At 36.1% G+C, this 25,958-nt stretch overlaps 1 protein-coding gene across 5 annotated transcripts in view; it reads right to left on the bottom strand.

Moving 5' to 3' along the window:
* The window catches only part of LOC112045005 (uncharacterized), a 223,345-nt gene extending 197,730 nt beyond the window's left edge, over nt 1-25,615 (bottom strand). For all 5 annotated transcript variants that reach the window (XM_024081038.2, XM_052887313.1, XM_052887310.1 and 2 more), the window contains exon 1: nt 25,352-25,615. In XM_024081038.2, the coding sequence (XP_023936806.1) occupies nt 25,352-25,373 (22 nt within the window). In that variant the 5' untranslated portion in view covers nt 25,374-25,615. The remainder of the gene's footprint in view (nt 1-25,351) is intronic.
* Nucleotides 25,616-25,958: the final 343 nt, after the last annotated feature.

Below are 25,958 nucleotides of genomic sequence, written 5' to 3'. Positions count from 1 at the left end.
CAAATGAAGATTCCAAGATTTTATTACATACATAGTTATAAGTGAAGCTAATATAAAGCGTGTAAAAAAGGAAACCACGGAAGTTATTTAGTATCACTTAATTGAAGCAGTCATTTCTCATTTTGTTATCAACTGAGTCAAATTACTCATGGAACTCAACCGTAAATAATACTTCCAATGAATAATAAATAATGATGGAAAAATTGGATAAAATGTCTTCTGAGACTTTACGAACAAAATGTCGAAGTTTATGTAAAAACAAGTTATTTATTCTGTTTTATCTTCAACAATAAAGGGTCTTCTGACTCGATGTTGTAAGTGCGGAACCGGAAACGTACTTTTTCCTTTCTTTTATCTTTGGTTTCGTCAAAAGGCCAATCTTTTGTACAATTTTTAATTCAAACACTTTTTCGCTGTGTAATTAGAGTATTCGGTTAATTTAAGATTTCTTTTACAGCATTGGTTTTATAAAAGATACTCGTGAAATTATCTACAGCTTTAGACTCATGATTTTGGGATTAATTATTAATAATGTGAATTGTTGTAGTAATAGTTGACGGGGTGGATTAATGAAATAAATGCTTAAATAAAAAAGCATCAATTAATTATACAGAACCCCAAATTATCGAAGAATCTGTTTTTTTTAATGTAATAATTAATAACTCGCTTTTACCAAACTATCATACTATGAAGGTGGAAATTTATGTGTAAGCGTGTCTATGTTAGTTTTTTACGCCGAAACTACTGACCTAATTTACCTACAATTTGAAATGAAGATAGATTATGCTGAAATAATGGTACTTCTATCGCGGAAAATACCTTTAACAATCAATAACTTTCTTGAGCATGTTTTACAGTACTGCGTTTATGACCTCACTACATCTACTATATAAAAATAAGTCGGGTTTTCCTTCCTGACGCTATAACTCCAGAACGCACCAACCGATTTCCACGGTTTTGCATTCGTTGGAAAGGTCTCGGGCTCCGTGAGGTTTATAGCAAAGAAAATTAGGGGTAGGGTAGGGGTAGGATAGGGGTAGTGTAGGGGTAGGGTAGAGTAGGGTTAGGGTAGGGGTAGGAGTAGGGGTAGGGTAGGGGTAGGGTAGGGGTAGGGTATGGATAGGGTAGGGATAGGGTAGGGTGGGGCTAGAGTAGGGGTAGCTAGTTGAAAGTTTACATCGACTTTCACGCGGACGAAGTCGCGGGCGTCCGCTAGTTACTACATAAAAGCAATATAATATGAGCAAGAGCTTATATAACTCTCATTTTCCCATTTTCTAAGGCATAAGCTAAGGCATCATACATACACAAAACTTTAAATATCCATGAATATAATGACATATTTATATATACATGTATTTATATTAATGTATGTATAATGTATGTCAGTATAGTTTATAATATTTATTATAATTATTTTATATTTTGTGTAATATGGTTTATATTAGGTACACTAAAACTATAGGTATATTAGGTATATTTAAATTAGGTATACACCATCTACAGATTAATGTCCTCAAATAAGTTCCTTAGCCTTCTTTTTATGTTTCTGTTTCCCTTGTTTTCTATTATTGTGGTGTGCAAATAAAGGGTATTCAATAAAAATTACCTTTTTGGTCCTGCTTTTATTTATTCTAATTTATCCAACATATTATTTACTAGCTGATGCATCGCAGTATCATCCGCGCAGATCGCAGATACAGATATCAAACATAGTGACACTCACAAATGTCTTGACTTACTACTGGTTAAAGAATTTTCATGATCGGATCAGTAAATCCAGAGGTTTTCCCTAAAACCACACAAGATTTACTTTTTTATAACATTAGAAGATTAACTCCGTAACTCTATAAAATAAACAATATCTGAAACGGACAAATTACTAACACAAAATAATTGTGACGCAAAAATCAAAGAAAAAGCCTGCTTTTCGCATTCCGGCGTAGTATCATTCCTTTTTTTATCGAGTTAATCCTATCAAGATTCGTAGCCTATTTAGAGCTGTATGTCAAACAAAAAGAATTCCCTTCAATGTCAGCAATTCATCCCTTAAATGTCGGTCCCTTCGCACGCTACAAACACTTAAGGGGAATTCCTTTTGCCGCTGTCCCGACGTCTCGGTAAAACGCTGCCTATGTTTTTCATTATCCCAACCTATAACAATAAATCTTCGCTCTGTGAATTTGGGTCAGATGAAAATTTCTCGTTTCGTCCAGTTTTAAATGCGTATCATTCTGGAGAATATTTTTTTATGGGACCCACGTTGTGCGAGCCATGTGTAGAGCCGTGATATGACCTCTGCCACCGATTCCGGAGGGTGTGGGTTCGAATCCGGTTCGGGGCATGCACCTCCAACTTTTCAGTTGTGTGCATTTTAAGATATTAAATATCACGTGTCTCAATCGGTGAAAGAAAACATCGTGAGGAAGCCTGCATGCCATCGTGAGGAATTATCTTAATTCTCTGCGTGTGTGAAATCTGCCAATCCGCATTGCCATCTTAGATGGCATCATCACTTACCATCAGGCGAGATTGTAGTCAAGGGCTAACTTGTAAAGAATTTATTTCCTCTCCTATAAGGATCACCCAGAACTTATAACTCTTTGGCAGTTAGGGATATACGTAGCCTCACTTATGAGTACCATACAAGTTCACTTTACCTAAATAAGGACATTTTTGTGACTGAGCCAATTACAGTCAATTTTGTTCCTGATGAATGTTCTGTTTTCAGATGAGTAAATGTGTTCATAAATATTGCGTATTAGTCTAATCGTTGTTATAATACTAAGGAATAAATAATTCTGTTTTCAGATCAACACATAGTTTCATTTGTCTATTAAAATACTATCGTCTTATATGTATAATCAAACCAGAAACAAACTACAACGCCTAATATTTATTAAAATATAAACATAATAATTATTATAGTAATAAAAAAATATAAAAATCGTAGTCTTATCAGATATGTCACAACTGTATTACTGTACAATTTGTTTCATCGCATCTCCGGCGTTATTTTATCTCATTTTGCTCCTTTTATTTCACAAAATACATGGCAAACTTCCATAAAACCCGCGACGAAGGATATTGCTTGACAATAATTGTCTTGTCAAATAGGGTGACAATATTCCATACGTTTTTTAACCGACCTTTAAACCTGGTGGTGGCTCTAGGTAGTCTTTTCACTAACTTTTATTAGCGTCGTTAGCCTATATTGACCATATTAACATGTACGTTAGCCAATTTAGGAATTTTGAAGGTAGCAGGTTTCGAGAGTACAGGTAGGCCAATTCACTAACTTTGACTATGTTAGTGGACATATCCGAAATGTATTAACTAGCTATTGTTGATAAGTTTTATTCGCTATTTTTTTAATGCTGATAAAAATTGAGATTATAAGTAAAAATGTCAGAATCCGTTTTCCGTATTCGGAAAACCGAATGAATGAAATCAGTATAAAATACATTAATGACGCACATGTAAGTTTTTCCGAACGGAACAAATTCCACGCGTACGTAACGAATGCGAGCCCTTGCGACAACATACATTCAGAATAAAGAAATACATAAAGTCTGCGGTAGTCTCACGGAATTCCAAATCGAAATTACACATTAGAAAAATAAACACGGAAAACAAATATATAAATATAAAAAAAGATTTGTATTTGTATTTATTCCTAAAGTAAAACGGAAAGACTGCGATAGCCATACACCTCGTATAGCTATCGCAGTCTCTCGATCCACAATATTAAGCAAGCAATATCGTTAAGGGCGCAGTGTGTAAAAAAAATCTAAAATTTCCAAAAGCCTTTTTATCTCTAAAATACGTGTGTTTTATCCACTAGATGGCAAAACAGAATTTTCAGAGCGTTAATAATAATACATAATTGAATGCAGAGCAAATTTATGATATTGCATTAATGCGTCGGTATTTAGTGAATATTAAATTGGATCGAGGGTAAATATATCACTCGCATAAATCGAGAGCAAACTTTAATAAAGTTGAAGTTACTGCCTCCACAAGCAGACGTGAATACCACATACATTGTATCTCTTGAAATGTTACCGTAACATAATCTAAGATTTGGTTTAGGTTTAATTAAAATGTAACAAAATTTTAAAAGCTTATTGAATCACACCTGAGATTCTTAAAAGCTTTTCTAATCAACGACAACTTTGCCCATAACTGCGATCTCATGTGGCTTATTATGTATCTCGGTGTCCCATTCAAATAATGAGTCACTATATCGTTTTTCATCGTATGTTCGTTTATGCAATCATCCAACATCGTATTTCCAACAAAATTGTATGAGACGAATATCTTAGCATTCCATGGATTCACCGTGCAGGTGCCAGGTCCATCGCGTGGTAGAGAGAAATAATCCGAGCAGAGTCCTGGACTTGTGACTACAGAATGTAGGGCTAAGGAATTCCTTGATGATCGATTAACACTCCCCTCCTCCGCTCGTGTTGTTCCTGCCTAGCCAAATTTGGTAAAATCCTATTAAAGCAGCATTGTATAAGTTAACAACAAGACAGATAACACATCAACAAACATAACAATATTAATTATAATATACTTTACTAATTACAGCAACATAATTTTAGATTCACTCGTATGATCATAAGCTTGTGTCGACGCTTCAATACCATTAGCGCCTCAGCAACAATTCAATTTACGGAATGGCTCGGGTTAACCGTGATGGATAATGCCTTTTAAGCTTTATATTTCTCTTGCAACACATCAATCTATTTTGATGTCTTGAGAAAACTCTTTTAAGAAGCTTTTTAACTTGTATTTAGTACTAGCCTGACGCCGCGCAGTTTCATTTCAGTACGGGCATAATATATAGCCTATAGCCTTCCTCGATAAATGGGCTAGTTATATAAAATTATAATAGATAGTTCAAATGAATATATGTGGTACGTGGACTGCCTATGAATTTTCAAATAAAACGCATTAATTTTTTTTTTCGTTGTAAATATTGTTTTTCGCAAGAATTTCTCTGCCAAGAATTTTGCAGAGTACGATTATCTACGAAGAATTTAGAAAATAGTGTGGATTACTTTGAGGGGTGAGGTTACGACGGGGATGAAAGGAGATGGCTGCTTATTACCTGCGGATTTAGCTCGGCATTCCGAATTTTTTAAAGTGCACTTCTATAAAATATTTTATGCTGGGACTTTTTCAAAATCTATAAATATTACTACGTATACCTAATACCGTCAGCCGTGATAGAACAGTGGATATGACCTCCGCCTCCGATTCCGGAGGGTGTGGGTTCCGGGGCATACACCTCCAACTTTTCAGTTGCTTTCAAGCTTATCCTAATTGGTCCATGTCTGGCTGGTAGGAGGCTTCGGCCGTGGCTAGTTACCACCCTACTGGTAAAGACTTACCGCTAAGCGATTTAGCATTTTGATATGATATCGTGTAGAAACCGAAAGGCGTGTGGATTTTCATCCTACTCCTAACAAGTTAGCCCGCATCCGGTGTGATTGTGGACATTTAAATAATAAAAAAAAGTCTGAAGAAACATAAAAGCTTTGTTTCATGAAATAGATATAAGGAAAAAATGGCATATCACAGTACTTCACGTGGACGAAGTCACGGGCGTCCGCTTGTATTGAATTAAACCACAATAGGTATCGCGTCATGTTTATGACTCAGCAGAATTAGTTGACCCAAAAACTTTGCTAATTAATGATGTTTGCTACGCGAAATTTTGCCTCGATAGCTCAGTATTACAGGGTTTTCGTGTAACAAAAGTTGTTTAAAAAAAAACAATTCATTATTTTAATTTTAATCACCATATTATCATATATGTATATATCATATCAGCCGATGGACGTCCACTGTAGGACATAGGCCTTTTGTAGGGACTTCCAAACATCACGATCCTGAGCCGCCTGCATCCAGCAAGTCCCTGCGACTCGCTTGATGTCGTCAGTCCACCTGGTCGGGGGTCGACCAACATTGCGCTTTCTAGTGCGGGTTCGCCATTCCAGCACCTTGGGACTCCAACGTCCATCGGCTCTTCGAACTATGTACCCTGCCCTATGCTACTTCAGCTTCGCGACTCGTTGAGCTATGTCAGTGACTTTGGTTCTTCTGTGGATCTCCTCATTTCTGATTCGATCACGCAAAGATACTCCGAGCATCGCCCGCTGTATGATTCTGAGCCTTCTAGTGAGGCCCATAGTTAGCGACCAGTTATTTTTAATTAATATTCTATTTATTTAATTTATTTCTTTAAACAATTCAATTTCTTACCAACGTGCAAATCTGTTCGCGCCTGTTTAACACAAATCCTACAGGAACCATTGATTTTTGGGATAAAAAGCAGCCTATGTGTTACTATGTGCTATAATCTATCTTTAATCCAAACTTCAGCTAAATCGGTACAGTAGTTTCAGTGTGAAAGAGAAACAAACATCCGGACAAGCTTTGTTGTTTATAATACGAATAACTTTAAAAGTTCTATATACAGTGGCTTGCACTTCATATATACAAAAATGCATTGCCTACATGTATTAGAGGAGAATGTTCTATTTTGTACGTTGTAATACGTATAGTGCTTACCCTAGTTGAATACCTTGTGCACATCACTGCGAGTATGTAGTAGTGCTACTGTTAATAAATTGACCTTTCTAAGCCCTCGAACGTGGGCCCGTGTTAACAAATGGTGTTTAGTTTTAGCCAAATAATTAGGACAAGTTCGCTAACTAAAAGTTTTAATTAGAAGAGCTTTGCGTTTGGAGTAGCTTACATTAAATCCTCTAACCGACTTTCAAAAAGACGTAAAATAATTTCAGAGCATGTTTTCTAAGCACGCAATTAAATTGTCGATCTCTTAAACGCAAATCTGTGCCACATTCCATTTGACTGGGGTTCGTTTGGTAATTTAAAAATGTATTAGTTTATTAGGATTTATCACAATTAATAAGGAAGTTGCGTTTTGAATGCCAGTTATGTTATTAATATTCTATGGAGACGAGTTATTAAAAGTTCTCTAGTACATAACAGAGTATAAATACTTTGCCGCACAAGGCATTTTCTGCCTCGTCGTTAACAACCCATATTCGGCTAACTGCTGAGCTCGAGTCTCCTTTAAGAATGAGAGGGGTTAGGCCAATAGTCCACCACGCTGGCCCAATGCGGATTGGCATACTTCACACACGCAGAGAATTAAGATAATTCTCTGGTATGCAGGTTTCCTCACGATGTTTTCCTTCACCGATTGAGACACGTGATATTTAATTTCTTAAAATGCACACAACTGAAAAGTTGGAGGTGCATGCCCCGGACCGGATTCGAACCCACGCCCTCCGGAATCGGAGGCAGAGGTCATATCACGGCCGTTATTTTCTGCGTATTGTATTTAAAACCCATTTATTTTTCTTGTAGCCTGATTACCAGAGGCATATGTGTCTAATAGTAATTTAACCAGCATTACTTCACACCAGTGGCAATGAATGGAGTTTTGACGAAGGTAAGCCGTCCCAAAGAAAAGGAAATTCATACCGCTCAACACAAACTCCGGTTTGTCATAGATCCATACATATTTATTCAATCCATCACCATAATGAATATATAAGTATGGATTTTTAAAAGGTAACCCGGAGGGAATCTGTCTGTATGGACTCTTCGCCGCTGCTTGACACTGAATATCAGCAGTGGATGATTGACAGCAGAATTATTTCATTTTTCATCATCATCTTATCAGCCGATGGACGTCCACTGCAGGACTGAGTGTGAGTGAGAGTGCATTGCTGAGGTCATTAATCATGATGTTCATCCAGAGTCTCTGCCATGATGACAACATCATCCGCGAACCGCAGTTGAGTTGAGTTCTCGCCATTGATGTTGATGCCAAGTCCGTCCCAGTCCAGAAGCTTAAAGACGTCTTCCAATGCGGCGGTAAATAGCTTGGGAGAGATCACATCTCCCTGTAGCACTCTTCATTTCATTTTTACTACTCATCATCATCATCATCATCATATCAGGCGATGGACGTCCACTGCAGGACATAGGCCTTTTGTAAGGACTTCTAAACATCAGGATATTGAACCACCTGCATCCAGCGAATCCCTGCGACTCGCTTGATGTCGTCAGTCCACCTGGTGGGGAGTCGGCCAACACTGCGCTTACCAGTGCGTGGTCGCAACACTTTGGGACCCCAACGTCCATTGGCTCTTCGAACTATGTGCCCCGCCCATTGCCACTTCAGCTTCGCAACTCGTTGAGCTATGTCGATGACTTTGGTTCTTCTGCGGATCTCCTCATTTCTGATTCGATCACGCAAAGATACTCCTAACATAGCTCGTTCCATCGGCCGCTGTATGACTCTGAGCCTTCTTATGAGGCCCATAGTTAGCGACCAAGTCTCGCTCGCTCGTTTTTACTACTATTATTTATATATTTTCTATACTATACTGCACCGAAATTATTCTCTAACAAAAACCTCTTTTTAGGTACTGTTTGAAGTGTGGAAGCGACGTTGAAAATATTACAAAAAAAGAGAACTTGAGGTTCCAGTAACTAGTAATTTTTATATAAAACTTTTCCTCTACTAAAGCCCGATTTGCTCTTACAACAAAATAAGCTGTTCACAGATGAATGCACTGAAGCTTTTGATCGCTCATGTTAAAAAGAGAAAATATTTTTGAAATGTTATTAAAAGTTTCTTTGTGATACTGTTCAAGCGATATACCAAGTTTGTAGGATTCTATCGATACGCAAAACGAACATTATTTTGTAAGCTTAAAATAAAACCATTTGTATGGTGGTAGGCCTCGAAAGTGGTTAGTCGAATATAGTACGCGGCCTGTAAGTTGAAGAGTGCACAATGACACATTTTCGTGTGTTATCGACGATAAGAGGGAACAAGTAACCATAGCAACGCGTTGACTCTAATATAAACTCGTAAATAATTATTTGACATGTTTAATGTTAGTCAGGGATCAGTGGAACATTATGTACAACGGATTAACTTGTTGAAGCTACTCACGAAAAATTTACTTGTTAGTAACAAATTAATTGATTATGAAACACGGCTAAAACTCACGTGATATTAGGTCGGAGTATGCCCGACTAGTTTCGAACCCATACGGGGCCCTTAGTCATGAGCTGGTTCTTGCATCGCGGCACGATCCAAAAAAAATGTTAGTAAAAAGTTACTTTTTCGTGAGAAGCTTCATCTCGATGAGACGAACAACTTATTTATTTACGAAAATTGATGCTGATAGCTAACTGAGTAACCAGGAAATAAAAATTTCTGAGCGTCGAAACGTGATAATGTACCACGCAATTTGTAGGACACTGTTGTTGTTAAGTTGTATAACTATTAATAAATCAACAGTTAAAAAAACATCTGGTTAGTAACAACTTCTGATAAACTACCCTCCTCTGAACTTATACTCGTATCAATGACGAGGTTTTTAAATTACTGCCGTATTTACCAGTTGTTTTTTACGGTTGCTTAATGCCCCCAGTGACGTCGTAGTGGTTCCGTAGGGAGCTATCGGCACATACTCAGACAGAAAAAAAATGTTGCTTAATTATTAATAGGTACCGGAATCCACCGGAGATCTCTTTAACACTTATGTTTAGTTGATTTTTTGTACCTGCGTTGACAACTGTCATTAAGGTATAACTTACTTGCCGAGGTCTATACCACTGCATAGTGTATACTATAGTATAGGTACTTACTTATTTATACTTGGTATCTCATTGTTAGTTTAAATAGGTCTAAACTGTCAATTAGATACCAAGATAGGGTAGGCGTAGGATACGGGTAGAGGTAGGGTAGTAAGAAGTATGTGGACAAGTCATAGCGAAGTTTGACCGGGTCTGTTGTTAGGTAAAAACTGGTACATAATATACTAGATAAATAAAGTTTATTTTATGAACAATTATAATGTGTTATAGTCATACATACTGGTGGCATACATAATGAAACCCATATTTTGGTTTATGGAGGTCAACAAGGGGTCAATCTCGACCGCCAAATGACGCTACACACTCGTGTGTGGAGAATTATGACGTCATAATTCAAATTGGACATTTTCATGTTAGCTATTAATTTTGTTTTTATTAATTTATTGTGGTCAGCAATTATTTTATACTGTTGTCGGTAGCATCGTCTTAATCATCATCATGAGTTTTTATAAGGGTTTCTATAAAGTATTTGAACATCATACATTATTAATAACTCATATTCGGCTCACTGCTAAGCACGAGTCTCCTCTCAGAATGAGAGGGGTTAGGCCAATAGTCCACTACGTTGACCCAATGCGGACTTCACACACGCAAAGAATTAAGATAATTCTCAGGTATGCAAGTTTCCTCATGATAATCGCCATTTTAGACCCGTGATACTTAATTTATTAATATTCACATTACTAAAAAGTTGGAGGTGCATGCCCCGAACAGGATTCGAACCTGCGCCCTCCGAATCGAAGGCAGAGGTCTTATCCGCTGGGTAATTACGGCTCCTCCTACCTACTACGTCATTATAAGTAATTATGTTTAAAATTTAAAAATAAGTTTTATTTTCGGAAAGATACAGAGATAAAACTATATCGTATCTAACACGAGGTTGTACAGAAATCCTTTGATTCGTGTTTGAGATTACCAAGAACATACTGAGTAGGTACGTACGCCGTATATGCTCATATTTATCATCATCATCATTATTAACCCATATTCGGCTCACTGCTGAGCTCGAGTCTCCTCCCAGAATGAGAGGAGTTAGGTAAATAGTCCATCACGCTGGCCCAATGCGGATTGGCAGGCTACACACACGCAGAGAATTAAGAAAATTCTTTGGTATGCAGGTTTCCTCACGATGTTTTCCTTCACCGGTTGAGATACGTGATATTTAATTTCTTTAAATGCACACAACTGAAAAGTTGGAGGTGCATGCCCGGACCGGATTCGAACCCACACCCTCCGGAATCGGAGGCAGAGGTCATATCCACTGGGCTATCACGGCTCTTACTCATATTATACAAACATTATTCGTCATATCTATATAAATACCCTCCCATAAGAAGTTATCGCTGCAATTAGATTTTGACGATCGTGGTCTCATTCGCACGAGAGTTAAAAAGCGATGGGTTAAAACCGATCGTTGGTGGGCGTAGCGTACTCATATAGTACGATGTTGAACGAAGGTCTGTTTCAAACGTCCAAAATTTAAAATGCGACACTGCTCGTTAAAAAAGCGTCGTTTTAAAAACGCTGTCGTGTAAACATACCTATACTTGGAAAGCATTTGTTGTATTTGAACGCCTTTTCAACGTCCGTTATAAAAACTCTTGTGCGAATGAGGGTTAAGTCACTTTAGTAGATTATGTTTGCTATATTAACTTACTTTGCGCCATTATTTAATATGTTTCTCTTCATAAAATTAAAATACTTTAGCAGAAATGTACAAACCATGTTCCATGCGAATATAATTCCGAACGAATGTTATATTTTAATTTAATGGCCTACTTTCATGTGTTAGGTTTATGATGATAACGTCTCTATACGTCCATTACATTATAGTTATTACGATTATATAACTATTTGAGTCACAGGAGACAGGAGATAAGATCTTAAACCCACCACACCGCTCCAATGTGGGTAAATTTCGGCGATTTCTCTGGTGCAGTTGATAGTGCTGCAGTTCTCAATAGAGAGGTCCAGGGTTTGATTCTCAGTTTAGGATTCTGTGTAGATTGGCTCTGGTCTGGTCTGGTAGCAGGCATCGGCCATGGCTACTACTACTACTACCCTACCGGGAGTATAGGAAAACATAAAAAAAATATTTGTACCTCTTTTCAAGTAAGCCCGCCTTCGTATATATTATTGAGTATATCACTGAGTCGTGATATAACATCAGGTGTGATCGTAGTCGAAGGCTAACTTGACATTGAATAAAAAAAATATTGTGGCAATTATTGAGACTGGAACAATCACTGTGAGATGTTAGCAATAACTACCAGGAGTGACCAAATTCCGAGAGACTAAATACACGGGCAATTATACCTTGACAACCGATACACGGGCAATCATACCCTGACAACCGATACACGGGCAATTATACCCTAACAACCGATACACGGGCAATTATACCCTGACAACCGATACACGGGCAATTATACCCTGACAACCGATACACGGGCAATTATACCCTGACAACCGATACACGGGCAATTATACCCTGACAACCGAAACACGGGCAATTAAACCCTGACAACCGATACATGGGCAATTATACCCCTGACAACCGGTACACGGGAAATTATACCCTGACAACCGATGCACGGGCAATTACACCCTGACAACCGGGACACAGCAATGATATTTTGCGGCGGAAATAACCAATGCAGTAACAGTAACTTCATTGGACGAGATCTTAAACACAATCAATATCTGCACAGCATCTTTGTCAGCCAAAACGAATTCGCTACTAAGAGACTAATAAGACGGAAAGACCCATAGTCATTCCGACCCCCTACTTTCGTTTCGCCCTCAGGCTGAACTCTAGCAGTTTGCGCTCACCCATACCCCCTGGGGACAGCTTCTGAGGTCCTCAATAGAAGCAACAAATATAGCATCAGAAAAAATGCGTCAATGCGTCAATGCGCCCTCTTCCTACCAATAGAAAGTCAGCAAATCCCATTTATGAAATACGGGGATAAAATTCTAATGATTATTTTTTTTAATCGGTCCAGTAGTACTCAATGCAAACAATCAAACCTTTTCTCTTTACAATGTTAATATAGATACGGTGGTAGTGTTTCATAAATAAAAATATACCCATAGAAGGCTTATTTTTTATTCAGTGACAAGTCTTACGACGATTTCATTTGTTGTTAATTAAAGATGCAATAGAAGAACTAGCTTAGAAGTAGCCTACTAACAAGATAATAGTATTAATAATAATAATTATTATTATTGATTCACTAGTACACATAAAAATAATTTTACATAGGTCTGTGATTTCCACACTAGGATTCCTTAGTGGTAATCACTTTCTTCCACAGTAGTGAAACAATATAACAGTTTATGAAGTGTGTGACAAACAAGTTAAATTAGGTAATGTTAAGTTAGGTGGTAAGGTAAGAAAAGTTCTACTTATCATGTAAAATACCTAATGACAAAAACATTTACCACCCCAAATCATTACAGAAAAGGAAGGACTGAACACGGAGAAAAAGTAATAATTTTGACTCTAAAAGCTCTTAAGTAAACTTCAAAGTAAACAAAAAGATTTAGCTCAGAAGCCGGGACCGTGAAACACAAATTAGATGACGTTTCACTAAATCCATCTCCCGGCGAAGGCTTCGAGGGAGAGTGCTTAATGAAATCCTGATTTTCCTCCTCTAATTACTGAAATGATTTCTTTTTGTTTTATGTTATAATTCACAATTATTTTATAAAACTGTGGACTTTCACTTCGATTTCTAATTTTCCGTCAGATTTAAATTCAAAATTAATTTATTGTAAGTAGGCTTATTTTACAAGGACTTTTTTAGCTCCGGGTTAATGGACACCTGTGTAGGTACATTCAGGCTTCAATTATTACAGGATAATTTTCAAAAAAAGTTTCACTAATCACTAGTATACGATTTTAATGCCGATCTATACTAATATTATAAAGCTGAAGAGTTTGTTTGTTTGATTGAACGCGCTAATCTCAGTAACTACTGGTCCGATTTGAAAAATTCTTTCAGTCCTAGATAGCCCATTCATCGAGAAAGGCTATAGGCAATATATTATCCCCGTATTTCTACAGGAACGGGAACCACGCGGGAGAAACCGCGCTGAGTCAGCTAGTAATAAATAATTCAAGGATAGTATTTTAGAAATCAAAAGAAACGTAAAAGATTATTTAAAATTAGTCTGTGTTAATTTTACAAGTAAGTACTGTTGTTTTCCAATTGCCGTTAATTAGTAATATCTAGTTATTTCGGGGATCAGTGAGTTGAAGGACTCTGAGCAAGTACCTCTTATGACCCTGTTAATGTTTGTAACCCCTATTCCTTTAATAGGGGTTTCTAGAAAGTTCCGTCCCTAAAGCTCATTAAAATACAGGAAAGACAAAAGGAACATTCAAAAACGGTTTATATGAAAATCATCTTAAAAGCCCTTAAGTGAATTTCACAGTAAACAAACGACTTGCCGGCTCGGGACCTTGGAAAACAAATTAAGTGACGTTCTACTGAATCCAGCGCGTGGAGAGAGCTTATGACTTTTTCTCGAAGGGCTGAAATTAAAATGAAATCCTGCCTTTGGGTAGTGGAAACTATACCAACCTAACCTAGCTTAGATCGAAATTTTAGCTGAGTAGAAACGATCGTGAATCTGTGGTAGACAGTTTATTAAATTGCGTGACTTATGGGCTTTTTTGCCAGATTATATTTAATTTATCACGTAATTATACGTATTATGTTGCTAATTTGGACCATCTAAACTTACTACTAAAATGTGGCATGTTTGTTCAGCATAAATTAAATTAGTAGAAATAACTTTACAGCCTATATTGTTTTGTCATCATCATCATCATCATATCAGCCGACGGACGTCCACTGCAGGACATAGGCCTTTTGTAGGAACTTCCAAACTTCACTACTTTGGTTCTTTGTTTCCTCATATGATTTAACAAGTCATCATAACCATAATCATCATCTATTTTTAACCGACTTCCAAAAAGGAGGAGGTTCTACGTTTGGCTGTATGTATGTTTTTTTTTTTTATGTATGTCCAGCGATAATTCCGTCATTTGTGGACCGATTTTGAAAATTCTTTTTTTTGTTTTGAAGGGTTTGATTCCAGGGTGGTCCCATTTTTTTCATGTCAGGATCTGATGATGGCATCCTGGAGAAATCGAGGGGAACTTTCGAAAATCGTAGGGTGCCGATACAGTGTCATGTTTTAATTAACCGTTTCTGAAAGAACCACCGAAATTTTGTAATTTAAACGGCTTAAATTAAAACATCACTGGCTTGACACCGCCTTCAAACTGATCAGAAGGTAGCACATAGGTAAGATATTATTTTTTGCTTTTTAGTTTAGGTTAATTTTTGAGTTGGAAGTCGGTTGAATTTTTTTTTTTTAATTTTTAATTTTTAAAGGCCCCCCATAGAACTAGGCCTACCGTCATGAAGTAGACCCACCACGCAATGTAGGTTGGCATAAACGGTTTAAAGAAAACACAAAACAATGGTAAGTCAGTATAAAATGTTTTGTAAAGATTTTCTTCATTGTATACGGTTACATCCCACCCCACTCCTTTCCATATCTCCAACAAGGCCACAAGACAAGATCTCTCAACATATTATTAAAAAACTCAGACCAATTATTGTATAGGACCTGCCTCGCTAGACGTTACTTTTCTGTTAAAGTATATGATCAACGATCTAATGCGATTATAGAAACTGTCTCTATAGTATTGATGTTAAATAGTTGTAATCGTGTTCGTCGGTTAAAGAGCTCCGTAAAAATACCTTTTTGTGTAATTGAATTGTGTAAAAAACGGACAAAAACTTCTAGTTTAGTATAAGATATATACCAAATCTAAGCTTGTTTTCTTCAGAAAATGACAGACAATTTTGTTCGTGACTATGAGTGCGATACAGGTCCTTCTATAATTGGTCTGAGTTAAAAAATTATACTTTAAAATAACATGTTTATTCAAGTTTTGCTATCATTTCAAGTGCATGCTACAATTACGAATGCATTGCTGCAAGGTCGCTTAGTTTTATGAGAAGTAGTTAGACTAACTCAACTCAACTTATAACGAAGCTGACAACATCAGTAAGTTCTAAAATAAAAACATTTTACTGACATTATGTTTTATTTTTTGTTTGTTTATATATTTGCGTATTTCATCATCATCATCATTATCAACCCATATTCGGCTAACTGCTGAGCTCTCTCAGAATGAGAGAGGTTAGGCCAATAGTCCACCACGCTGGCCCAATGCGGATTGGCAGACTTCAAACACGCAGAGACCTCAACCTCCGATTCCGGAGGGCGACATTCGAATCCGGTCCGGGGCACGCACCTCCAACTTTTCAGTCATGTGTATTTTAAGAAATTAAATATCGCGTGTCTCAAACGGTAAAGAAAAAACATCGTGAGGAAACCTCCATACCTGAGAATTTTCTTATTTCTCTAAGTAGGTACGTGTGTGAAGTCTGCCAATCTGCATAGGGCCAGCGTAGGAGACTATTGGGCTAACCCCTCTTATTCTGAGAGAAGACTCGTGCTCAGCAGTGAGCCGAATATGGGTTGATAATGATGAATCACAATCGGGGTCATCTATATCCATAAGTTTTTGCATTATACAAAACTTTATGACAAAGAGTAGACTCAATAAATTCATCAATTCAATTTCATTTACATTCTATTCAGTTCACTTTAGTTTCAGTTGGGCCCTTTACGTAGGTATAGGATCTGTATCTTACTGTCCTTCTTAATCATTATTATTTTAGTGAGAAATAATGCTATTAATAAAAATTAATTGGTAAAATATTCTTCCCCTAGAAGTTCTTAGCAGCATACTTTAAAAATCCTACATGCCTGTTAACTTTTTTGCTTTACTAGTTTTAGCCAATCAAGCTAAAAGATTAGGCATATATACGTAATAACAACTTGAGCAATGTGCGAAATCGCCTAAAGGCATCCTCCATCATATATTACCTCTCATACATCACCACTTGACGTCTAATGTCACACTGAAGAGTAAAGTTTCGCGTAGGATTCGATTAAGAGAAACTATATTTATGAGACTTTTACCAGACCATACGACTTTCATGTATGTACCTAATAAACAAAATATACTTACCTAGATTTTTGACGGCCTCTGTGACGCAGTGGTATGCGCAGTTGATTCATAAGACGGAGGTCCTGGGTCCAATCCCCGGCTGGGCCGATTGAGAATTTTTTTAATTGATCCAGCTCTGGTTGGTGGGAAGTTTCAGCCGTGGCTAGATACCACCCTACCGGCAAAGACGTGTCGCCAAGCGATTAGCGTTCCGGCACGATGTCGTGTAGAAACCGAAAGGGGTGTGGATTTTCATCCAACTCCTAACAAGTTAGTCTGCTTTCATCTTTGATTGCATCATCACTTACCATCAGGCAAGATTGTAGGCAAGGGCTAATTTGTAAAGAATGAAAAAAAAAAGGCTGTGAGAGAATAATGGGTTTGGTTTTTAAATGGGAGATTTTAGAGGTTTGATCGCAACAATGGATGCATTCGTAAAATACAGAAAAACTTAGATATTATGTCTGAATTCGCTAAGTCAGAGCGATCACTCGTTAATTTTATTTATAATAGCGTTAGAGAATAAAATCGTGAGAATACCCGAGAAGTCTCTTAAACGAACTTAAGTATCTTTAAACCAAAAACCAACTCTTACTTTCTTAGTCATGGTAATTTTAACTTTTACTCTTACTCTTGGTAATTTTAAGAAGATAATAGTAATTTATTATGACGGTCTTGTATTGTACTATAATTATATATTGCATTTACTTAAGTGTAAAACGTTTATCGTTTTAAATCTTATTTTTAATACACAATTATATTTCAACAAGGACAACGGGGATGATGACTAGGTTTGAATATATTGATTTTTATGATACATTTTTGATAGAAAGATTGTCTGGATATTTGTAAAATAAAGAAGATTATAAAATTTCTAAATCTATTAAAAATCTTTCATCGTAAATAGATGAAAATTCAAACAGCTTCAGCTTCCTTACATTAAATGTGACATGTTTAATAAATGAACTATAAACATAAACGCACAAATAACAAAGATATTAGAAATTTTGTTTGAACGCCCATACAAATCTAACGATCATTATGTATCTACGTCGTCATTAGTTCGTGCCATTTTGTATGGGGCGTTCTTCAGGGATCCGCGGCAGCGCCGCAAATCTGACCCTTTAAATCCCTGTAACTCCGAAAGTAATCGCAAATACCCTGTTACTTTTACAAAATTGCTTTACTAGTAGCATACTCTTAATTTATATACAACTAGCTGACACCGCATGGTTCCCGTTCGCGTAGGAATACGGGGATAATATATACCCTATAGCCTTCCTCGATACATCAATTCAATCAAACAAACAAACAAACAAACTCTTCAGCTTTATAATATTAGTATAGATTTAAAAAAGTGTCATCATCCCTACTAAAGATCTTTAATTTAATTCAATGAATACATTATTCAATACGTCATTAGTCCCTGACGCCTGAGCTAAAAGCAGAAATAGCTCAATCGACCACTTGAATGGTTGCGGTCTCGTGAATAGACACTAATTACTATCGGCACTAATTAACTAGCTTTTGTCTGACGGAAAGCAAACTGAAACTGAACATGAACGCTAGAACAAGCTCATGATTTAAGACCAGGGAATGTTATCGGAACTAATACGGCACCTACTCAAAATATCTACGTGAGTTTCCGGTAACATTTTTTTTATTAAAGTTGCCCTACAGTAAACCCGTCTTTCGATTGGTCTCAGATATAACATACCTACTTACCTATCTTTGACAAATAAACATGTATTAAGACTAGCTGACGCTGCGCGGTTACACCCGCGTGGTTTCCGTTCCCGTAGGAATACGGGGATAATATATAGCCTAAAGCCTTCCTCGATAAATGGGCTATTTAACATTGAAAGAATTTTTCGAATCGGACCAGTAGTTCCTGAGATTAGCGAGTTCAAACAAACAAACTCTTCATCTTTATAATATTAGTATAGAAGTATAGATATCATCGGAGCTCGTGTAATGATAGTGTCGATATACTTGTAGCAAAAAAGTCCAATTGAACCTAAACAGTTGTTATAATTTGTCTTCCACTTACATATAAAAATACTTACAAGACAAGCTAAATAAATGCTAGGTACGATAGTTTAAAGTCTGAAGAACAACGAGCCATTTTCAATTCTAAACTATCATCCAATTACATTGAAAGTAGTTGTGCAAGGTCGTCTGGAATACTAATATCTTCGTATAAATAGGGCTAGAACTGTATCTCTACGAAATAAACTGCCAGACTTAAGAAATAAATCAAGTTTGAGTTATAAGAAAGTGTTTATGGATTATAATCCCTACACAACTGTGAATCCAAAATATAATGAAACAAAAAAATAACTTTTAATCCGCTCTCGCTCGCTCTCCTGAAAAGTAGATTTTTCCACTTTCGATACTTTACCTAGGGACCATCGCCATAGCTATGTTTTCTATCCGAACAGACAACCATAACTGTCAATACATTATCGCAGAACATAGAACTTAGGCCCAATCTTGATATTCATAGGGTACTAGCGGATCCGGTTTCGCTTTGACTTCTTCCCTATGCCTACCCTACACTGCCCTACCCTACCCCTACCCTACCTCTAACCTACCCCTACCGTACTCCTACCCTACCCCTACGCTACCCCTATGGCCTATCTCTTCCAATAAAACCGCCTCCATCTCAGACTGCATCGTCACTTAGCAGTCAAGGGCTAACTTGTTCGCTGAATGAAATATAAATAAAATAAACAGAATAATATATACTTAATACCTAACCTTTTGGATGTTCCATTCTCGACCCAAGTTCATAAAGAAGCTTCGAATAAGCTGACCAATGCACCCAGCAGTCGTAAAATAGTAATAGCCTGTTACACTCGTAGTACTGAATATACTAAATTGCAAGACAAAAGCTATAAATATTTTTCTAATCCTGAAAAAGGTTCCTAACTTTATAGCAACCAATAAAATCTTATTGATACATATAAAGCTGGTTATAGATCGATTCATGTGAAAGGAACGCTGACAAGCAATATGCGTAAGCACTAAGTACACATGCTCAATGCTTGGAAATTGTATACTTTACAAGTACATGCAAAAAGAATCTCCTACTATAACGATAACTTCAATGAAAAGTACTTCTTTGTAAAATACGAGTTTATGACAAATTACTCTTACATAACTTCCTTACATATAATAAATGTCGGTTAAACAACCTAACTGAATAAAATGATTAAAGTATTTAACTTTGCAGATTCTTTAGCACTTTTTTACTTTCAAATGTTATGTCAAATTACTGTTTTATGCGAATTAGTTTAAGCTAAATATTTTACTGACAGCCTTTTTAAAGATGATCCACTCTCGTGGAGACCTACTTAAAATATTATCTGCTCATAATATATTTCTTAATCAATAAATTCGTTTCATGTCACGGATAATAGAGCTCTTGAAATCGATACTTTTATTTATTTATTTATTTATCTAATATTCTATAAGATACATATTTATTTTGCCTAACCATGACAACAGACCACAGTTGGTTTTATTGTGCATTGGTCTCTCATTTATTTATTACTTCTTTTTTTTTTAATTTTTAACAATATAATTATAAAATACAAAACATTATTAAAAATTTATAAAAAAATTCACCCTCCCGCTGCGGGACATTTGAGTGCCCATTGTAATTATTACATAAACAATATTGAAAAAATAACAAACAAAAAGACAAAATGACGAAAAAAGAACAATCATTAGCGGATAGTAAAATAAACAACATAATTATTGTGTGAGTGTACCGCTGCTGCGACGCTACACAGGCTGTCCAAAAAGTATTCCTTAAATTTCCGCCTATGCACGTTCGTAAATATAGTAGTATCTTTTAAAAGGTTTTTGACCGTGTCTGGAAGATCGTTAAAAATAGTTGGAACAATTTATTCCAGCCTTCTAAATCGCTTTCGGAGGAATCCATTTTATTTAAGTTATAATATTCGAAATAAATTACGAGTATGTAGGTAGCAAACATTGTCATTCGGATAACTTTCGCGTAGTTCAGTTACTTTATCAGTGCTTCTTTTTCGTGACATGACTTATTCACCCGGGTTACCCGCATACCCCCTTACTGGAAAGCCTTTCGCAGCTATTATCTCTCTCTTATTTATTTCTCCTAATCGAGTTAGCAAGGGATGAAAGATTTATATTTTCATCCAACAACGAAAATATAGTCTCAATCTAAGTATTTTTGGGGGCATGTAAATCTTCTTTGTAAATCTATTCGTTAAGAGCGTTTTTTTTTTAGAAAAAAATTGCTGGCCTAATGCGGATTGGCAGACATCACGAATAGTAGAGAACTATTCGTGATGTCTGCCAATCCGCATTGGGCCAACATGGTGGACTATTGGCCTAAACCCTCTCATTTTGAGAGGAGACCCGTGCTTAACAGTGAGCTGAATATGGGTTATGTGACAGAGATCATCCGGGAAAATACTACCGCCATGCCTATTTCAGCATTACTGTGTTCCAGTCAAAAATGCATGGTGAATTATAGACACATAACGTCTTAGATGTTGTTCCTTGCAAGCCTTGCGAAGTGTTGCTTCATTTATAAACGAAAGTATTCTACTTACCATCAGGCAATTCAATTTGGTTCGTCAATTTTACTATAAAAAAAACTTTAAGACTGAGGATGATTCCTGAAAATATTTGTATTCTCAAATCACCGATTAGTTACAGTTGACAATTATGTAGAAATACCAAAGAAAATTGGCTTTCATTTTCACGGTAATAATAATTTATGTCTTACAGCGAAAAGCTTCTACCAACACCATAGGAATCTTTTGCTTAACTGGATTGGATGCTGGATTTAACTGCTAGATCAAGAGTCGGATACATAAGGCAGTTAGTTATTTTTGAAACTTACCTACTGTGAGAAGATACCTCACCTGGACCACTCAAATGTCAAGTGTTGAATATTTTTTTTATAATTTTTTAAATAGTGTTATATATTATATTTTGTATTTTATTAACATGGTTAAAAAATTAAAAAAAAAAGAGAAATAATGAAAGAATTTTTTTTTTGTATATTATATATGTAGGTAAAGTTATTAATTACGAAAATAGATATAATTTACTTCCCAAAATAGCCTACTCTAACATACCTATGGTTGCACCTTGCTGCCGTACTAAAGTTGCTAGCCATTCCTCCATTAATCGAATTTGTAGCCTATTTAATTCTCTGCATCAAAATAATCAAGACATCAAACTTTTTAATTCTAAAACGACATGCTTCCGTCGTAACGTTATCAACTCCCTGCGCAGGGAAGTTGAAGATTAAGTGTAGGTACTTTACTTTATTTTACTATTAATTAGCTCTTTCTTCTTTGTTCATTATTGCTTTCTTTATTTTTTTGTGTTAATTGTAATAGGGGTGATGACAGTTTTTTAAATTGTACATAAATTAAGAGTACGCAAATAGTAAAGCAATTTTGTAAAAGTAACAAGGTATTTGCGATCATTACTTTCGGAGCTACAGGGATTTAAAGGGTCAGATTTGCGGCGCTGCCGCGGATCCCTGAAAAACGCCCCATACAAAGTGATACGAACTTAGGCAATTAATGATCGTTAGATTTGTATGGGCATTTAAACAAAATTACTAATCAAAATTACTAATATCTTTGTTATTTCTGCGTTTATGTTTATAGTTCATTTATTGAAAAATGTCACATTTAATGTAAGGAAGGTAAAACTGTATGAATTTTCATCTAATTACGATAAAACATTTTTAGTAGATTTTGAAATTTTATAATCTTATTTATTTTGCAAATATCTAGTCAATCTTTGCTTTTTATGTATAAATTAGTTAACATTGACCTTATTTACCCGAATGTATCATAAAAATCAATATATTCAAACCTAGTCATCATCCCCATTGTAGTTTATATTATTTTATAGTGTGTTTTGTTTTGCCTAAGTATTTCTGTGTCTACAAACCAGGATGTTTATGTTTTAAATCTGTTTTTCCATTATTTATTTATTTATTTATTTATATACATAACAAGTGCCCAGAGAAACATTACAGTTTCCCAATTCGTTTCTCGAGCAATCAGGAATAATAATTACTACAATAAATCTTAAATTACAAAATGAATATTAAGCAAAAATAATAAATTAAAAATAATAAATTCAAATTCAAACAAATTAAAAATTAAAAATAATACATTCAAATTCAATCAAATTAAAAATTAAGAATAAATTAATATTAACCAATTCAAATACATTAAAATTAAACAATTCAAATAAATTAATAATAATAGTCAACAATTAAAATACACAAAACAAAAATAATAATAATAATAATAACAATCAAAATGAACTATTCAAAAAACAAAATTAAAAATGTCATATACATAAAATCTATTCTAATAACAATTTTATTTTATTTACAATCTGATAGACAGGAGTGTGAAAAGTGTGAAAATTATATTTTATATCATACTATATAAATTATTTTGTGTGCATAAATTGCATTCCTGTTTAAATAAATAAATAAATATGATATCACACGTAACATCTTCATCATACAGATCGTAAACCATTATCCAAGTGTGGTAAGTTTCCAAATAAGTACACCAAAAGGTTCCTTCGTCAATATTTAATACTTCCAGTCAACGAAAGTCTTCAGTGTTTTAAAATTTAAGGCTCTATAAATATTTACAACAGATCTCGGATTCCACAGCGTAAAGGAATAAACATGTTGGAAGTAGAAAATCGACAATATGTGTAATATATCTCTATAAGGTGCTGGATTGGCGACCCCGCACCGGAAAGCGCAGCGTTGGTCGACCCAAGCGGGTTGCGGGGAGCCGCTGGATGCTGGCGGCTCGAGACCGTTATGTTTGGAAGTCCATGCAAGAGGCCTATGTCCAGCTGTGAACGTCCATCGGCTGATAATGATGATGAATGATGAATATCTCTGTATTAATTAATAATTCTTTTGTATAAATTGTACCATCATAAATACACAGAAAGACTGTCTAATAATCATCACTTACCATCAGGTGAGATTGTTATAGTCAAGGGCAAAGAATAAAAAAAAATTACAGATAACCATTATTCAAAGTAAGCTCGAGTCTCCTCTCAGAATGAGAAAGGTTAGGCCAAATAGTTGTATGCGTATAGTAATGCGGATTGGCTGACTTTTAGCAGATTGTTACATTCAATTGACTAACAATATATAGCTTTTTGATATTATTTTCAGTAATTTGAAAGGGTTTTTTTATGCAACGCCTTACAATGCAACAAAATCATTGCATTGGGCTTTATTCGCAAAATAAAACGAAGAAAACTATTTAAATAACGTAATGTAAATATTCTTTCCAAGTTTACAATGACCATATACCACTGAAACCCAGCCTGCTGGATTTATACATAATTATACATATACATCACAATAATATAATCTCAAGTAGCTTCAACTTCAAGAATATAGTAAAAAGATAAAGCAAATATGTAGTAACAACGATCCATCATGGAGAGAGGGTAACTATGGCAGCTTTTTCACATCAACATCCAAGTTATCCTCATAACCCTTAACATGTTCGCTGAAAGAGGTCAATTGACCTCGTACCGCAGCAGCAGAAAAGTATTTTAGCATCTTCAAGAGTTACGAGGTCGATAAACCTCGTTCCGCACCACAGAAAGTTTTAGTACGAGGTCAAAAAACCTCGTACCGCACCAGGGGAAAGTACAGAAAAATCAGTGCCGCAGCGAACGTGTTAAGCATCAGCCACTATATTGAAAAAGAGGTATAAACATGTGGATTTGACAGTCGCATAAGAAAAAAAATTGTTAAATTATCTAATAATAATATTTTCCTGAAAAAATGGGGCCCTTGAAATATTTACTCACCGAAAATTATATTGGAATTATAATCCAAGAGAATGATTACCATGTAAGTTCTACAAACATAGGTATAGCAAGCACATAATAGGTATCAAATATCCTTTCAATTTTTTTCAGTAACTATTAGTCCTACAGTTTTATTCACTATTAATTATAGCAATAAACAGCTGTTTTTATAATATAAAACAAGAAATCATAACCACGTGGGTCTCACAGCCGTTTAACAAAGAAAGTTAATGCTAATACTTTTGTTTTTCAGTGACCTATAACTTTAGTCACTGAAAATGTTGGCTGTATAATTATACAGGATGTTCTTTTTTTGAAAATCAAACGACTATTAAAGCCCGAATTTCCCATAAATAGCTTTTCTAGTGCATTTGAACTCCAATAGAAATGAAATCGAGCTTTTTGTTGTCAACAAAAAATTGCGCAGGTCTTATAGATAAATAAATGGATCTAAGCAATGTACATAACCTAAATGTTTTATTTTGGTTGCATAGACAATTAAACCACAGTGAATATTAGAGTAAGTACACATCAATAACATCAATAGTAACGTAGAGACACGACTTAGAATGCCCAACGCTACCCAGTTAGCAAATTAGCTGAAACACAGACCCATTCATAAGCTGGTAAACGGGTAAGGCTTACCTGGTCTCAATTCGAAAGGCATGATATCAGGCGTAAAGCGCCCCTCCCCGCACCGTGGCCCGGTCACGCCGTCCCACCACCCCGCGACATTGCACGCCCGCTACTGCATCCACACACACACTAACACTTGAACACTCCAAGAGTTACCGTACCGCGGCGTGGTACCAGCGACCTGTCAAACGGTACGCATGACGCACGGAACGTACCAGTTACGTCGAGAAACGGTTCGGGACGGTACGACACAGCGTCCGCTCCGCCGGCGGTCACAGTTCTGGCGCTGGGATGCGGCGCGCGCCGACTGCGCCCCCCGTTGCCATGACAACGGTCCGGGCGATCCACCTCGTCCTCTCTCGCATACAAAAACAAAAATAGCGAAATTAATTGCGTAATCGTGTGAAAAGACAATTTTGCACCCAAATTCATTAACAACTTCAAAGAGTTCAAATCATTCACAGCCTTAAATTAAGATTATCTAACCTTTATATTTACAAGCCGTGATAGCCCAGCGGATATGACCTCTGCCTCCAATTCCGGAGGGTGTGAGTTCGAATCCGGGAATGCACCTCCAACAGTTGTGTGCATTTTAAGAAATTAAATATCATGTGTC

The sequence above is a fragment of the Bicyclus anynana genome, chromosome 19 (assembly GCF_947172395.1).
Source record: "Bicyclus anynana chromosome 19, ilBicAnyn1.1, whole genome shotgun sequence".
Classification (NCBI taxonomy): domain Eukaryota; kingdom Metazoa; phylum Arthropoda; class Insecta; order Lepidoptera; family Nymphalidae; genus Bicyclus; species Bicyclus anynana.
Note: the sequence above shows the minus strand (reverse complement) of the source record. Positions and strands in the feature narration are given on the sequence as shown.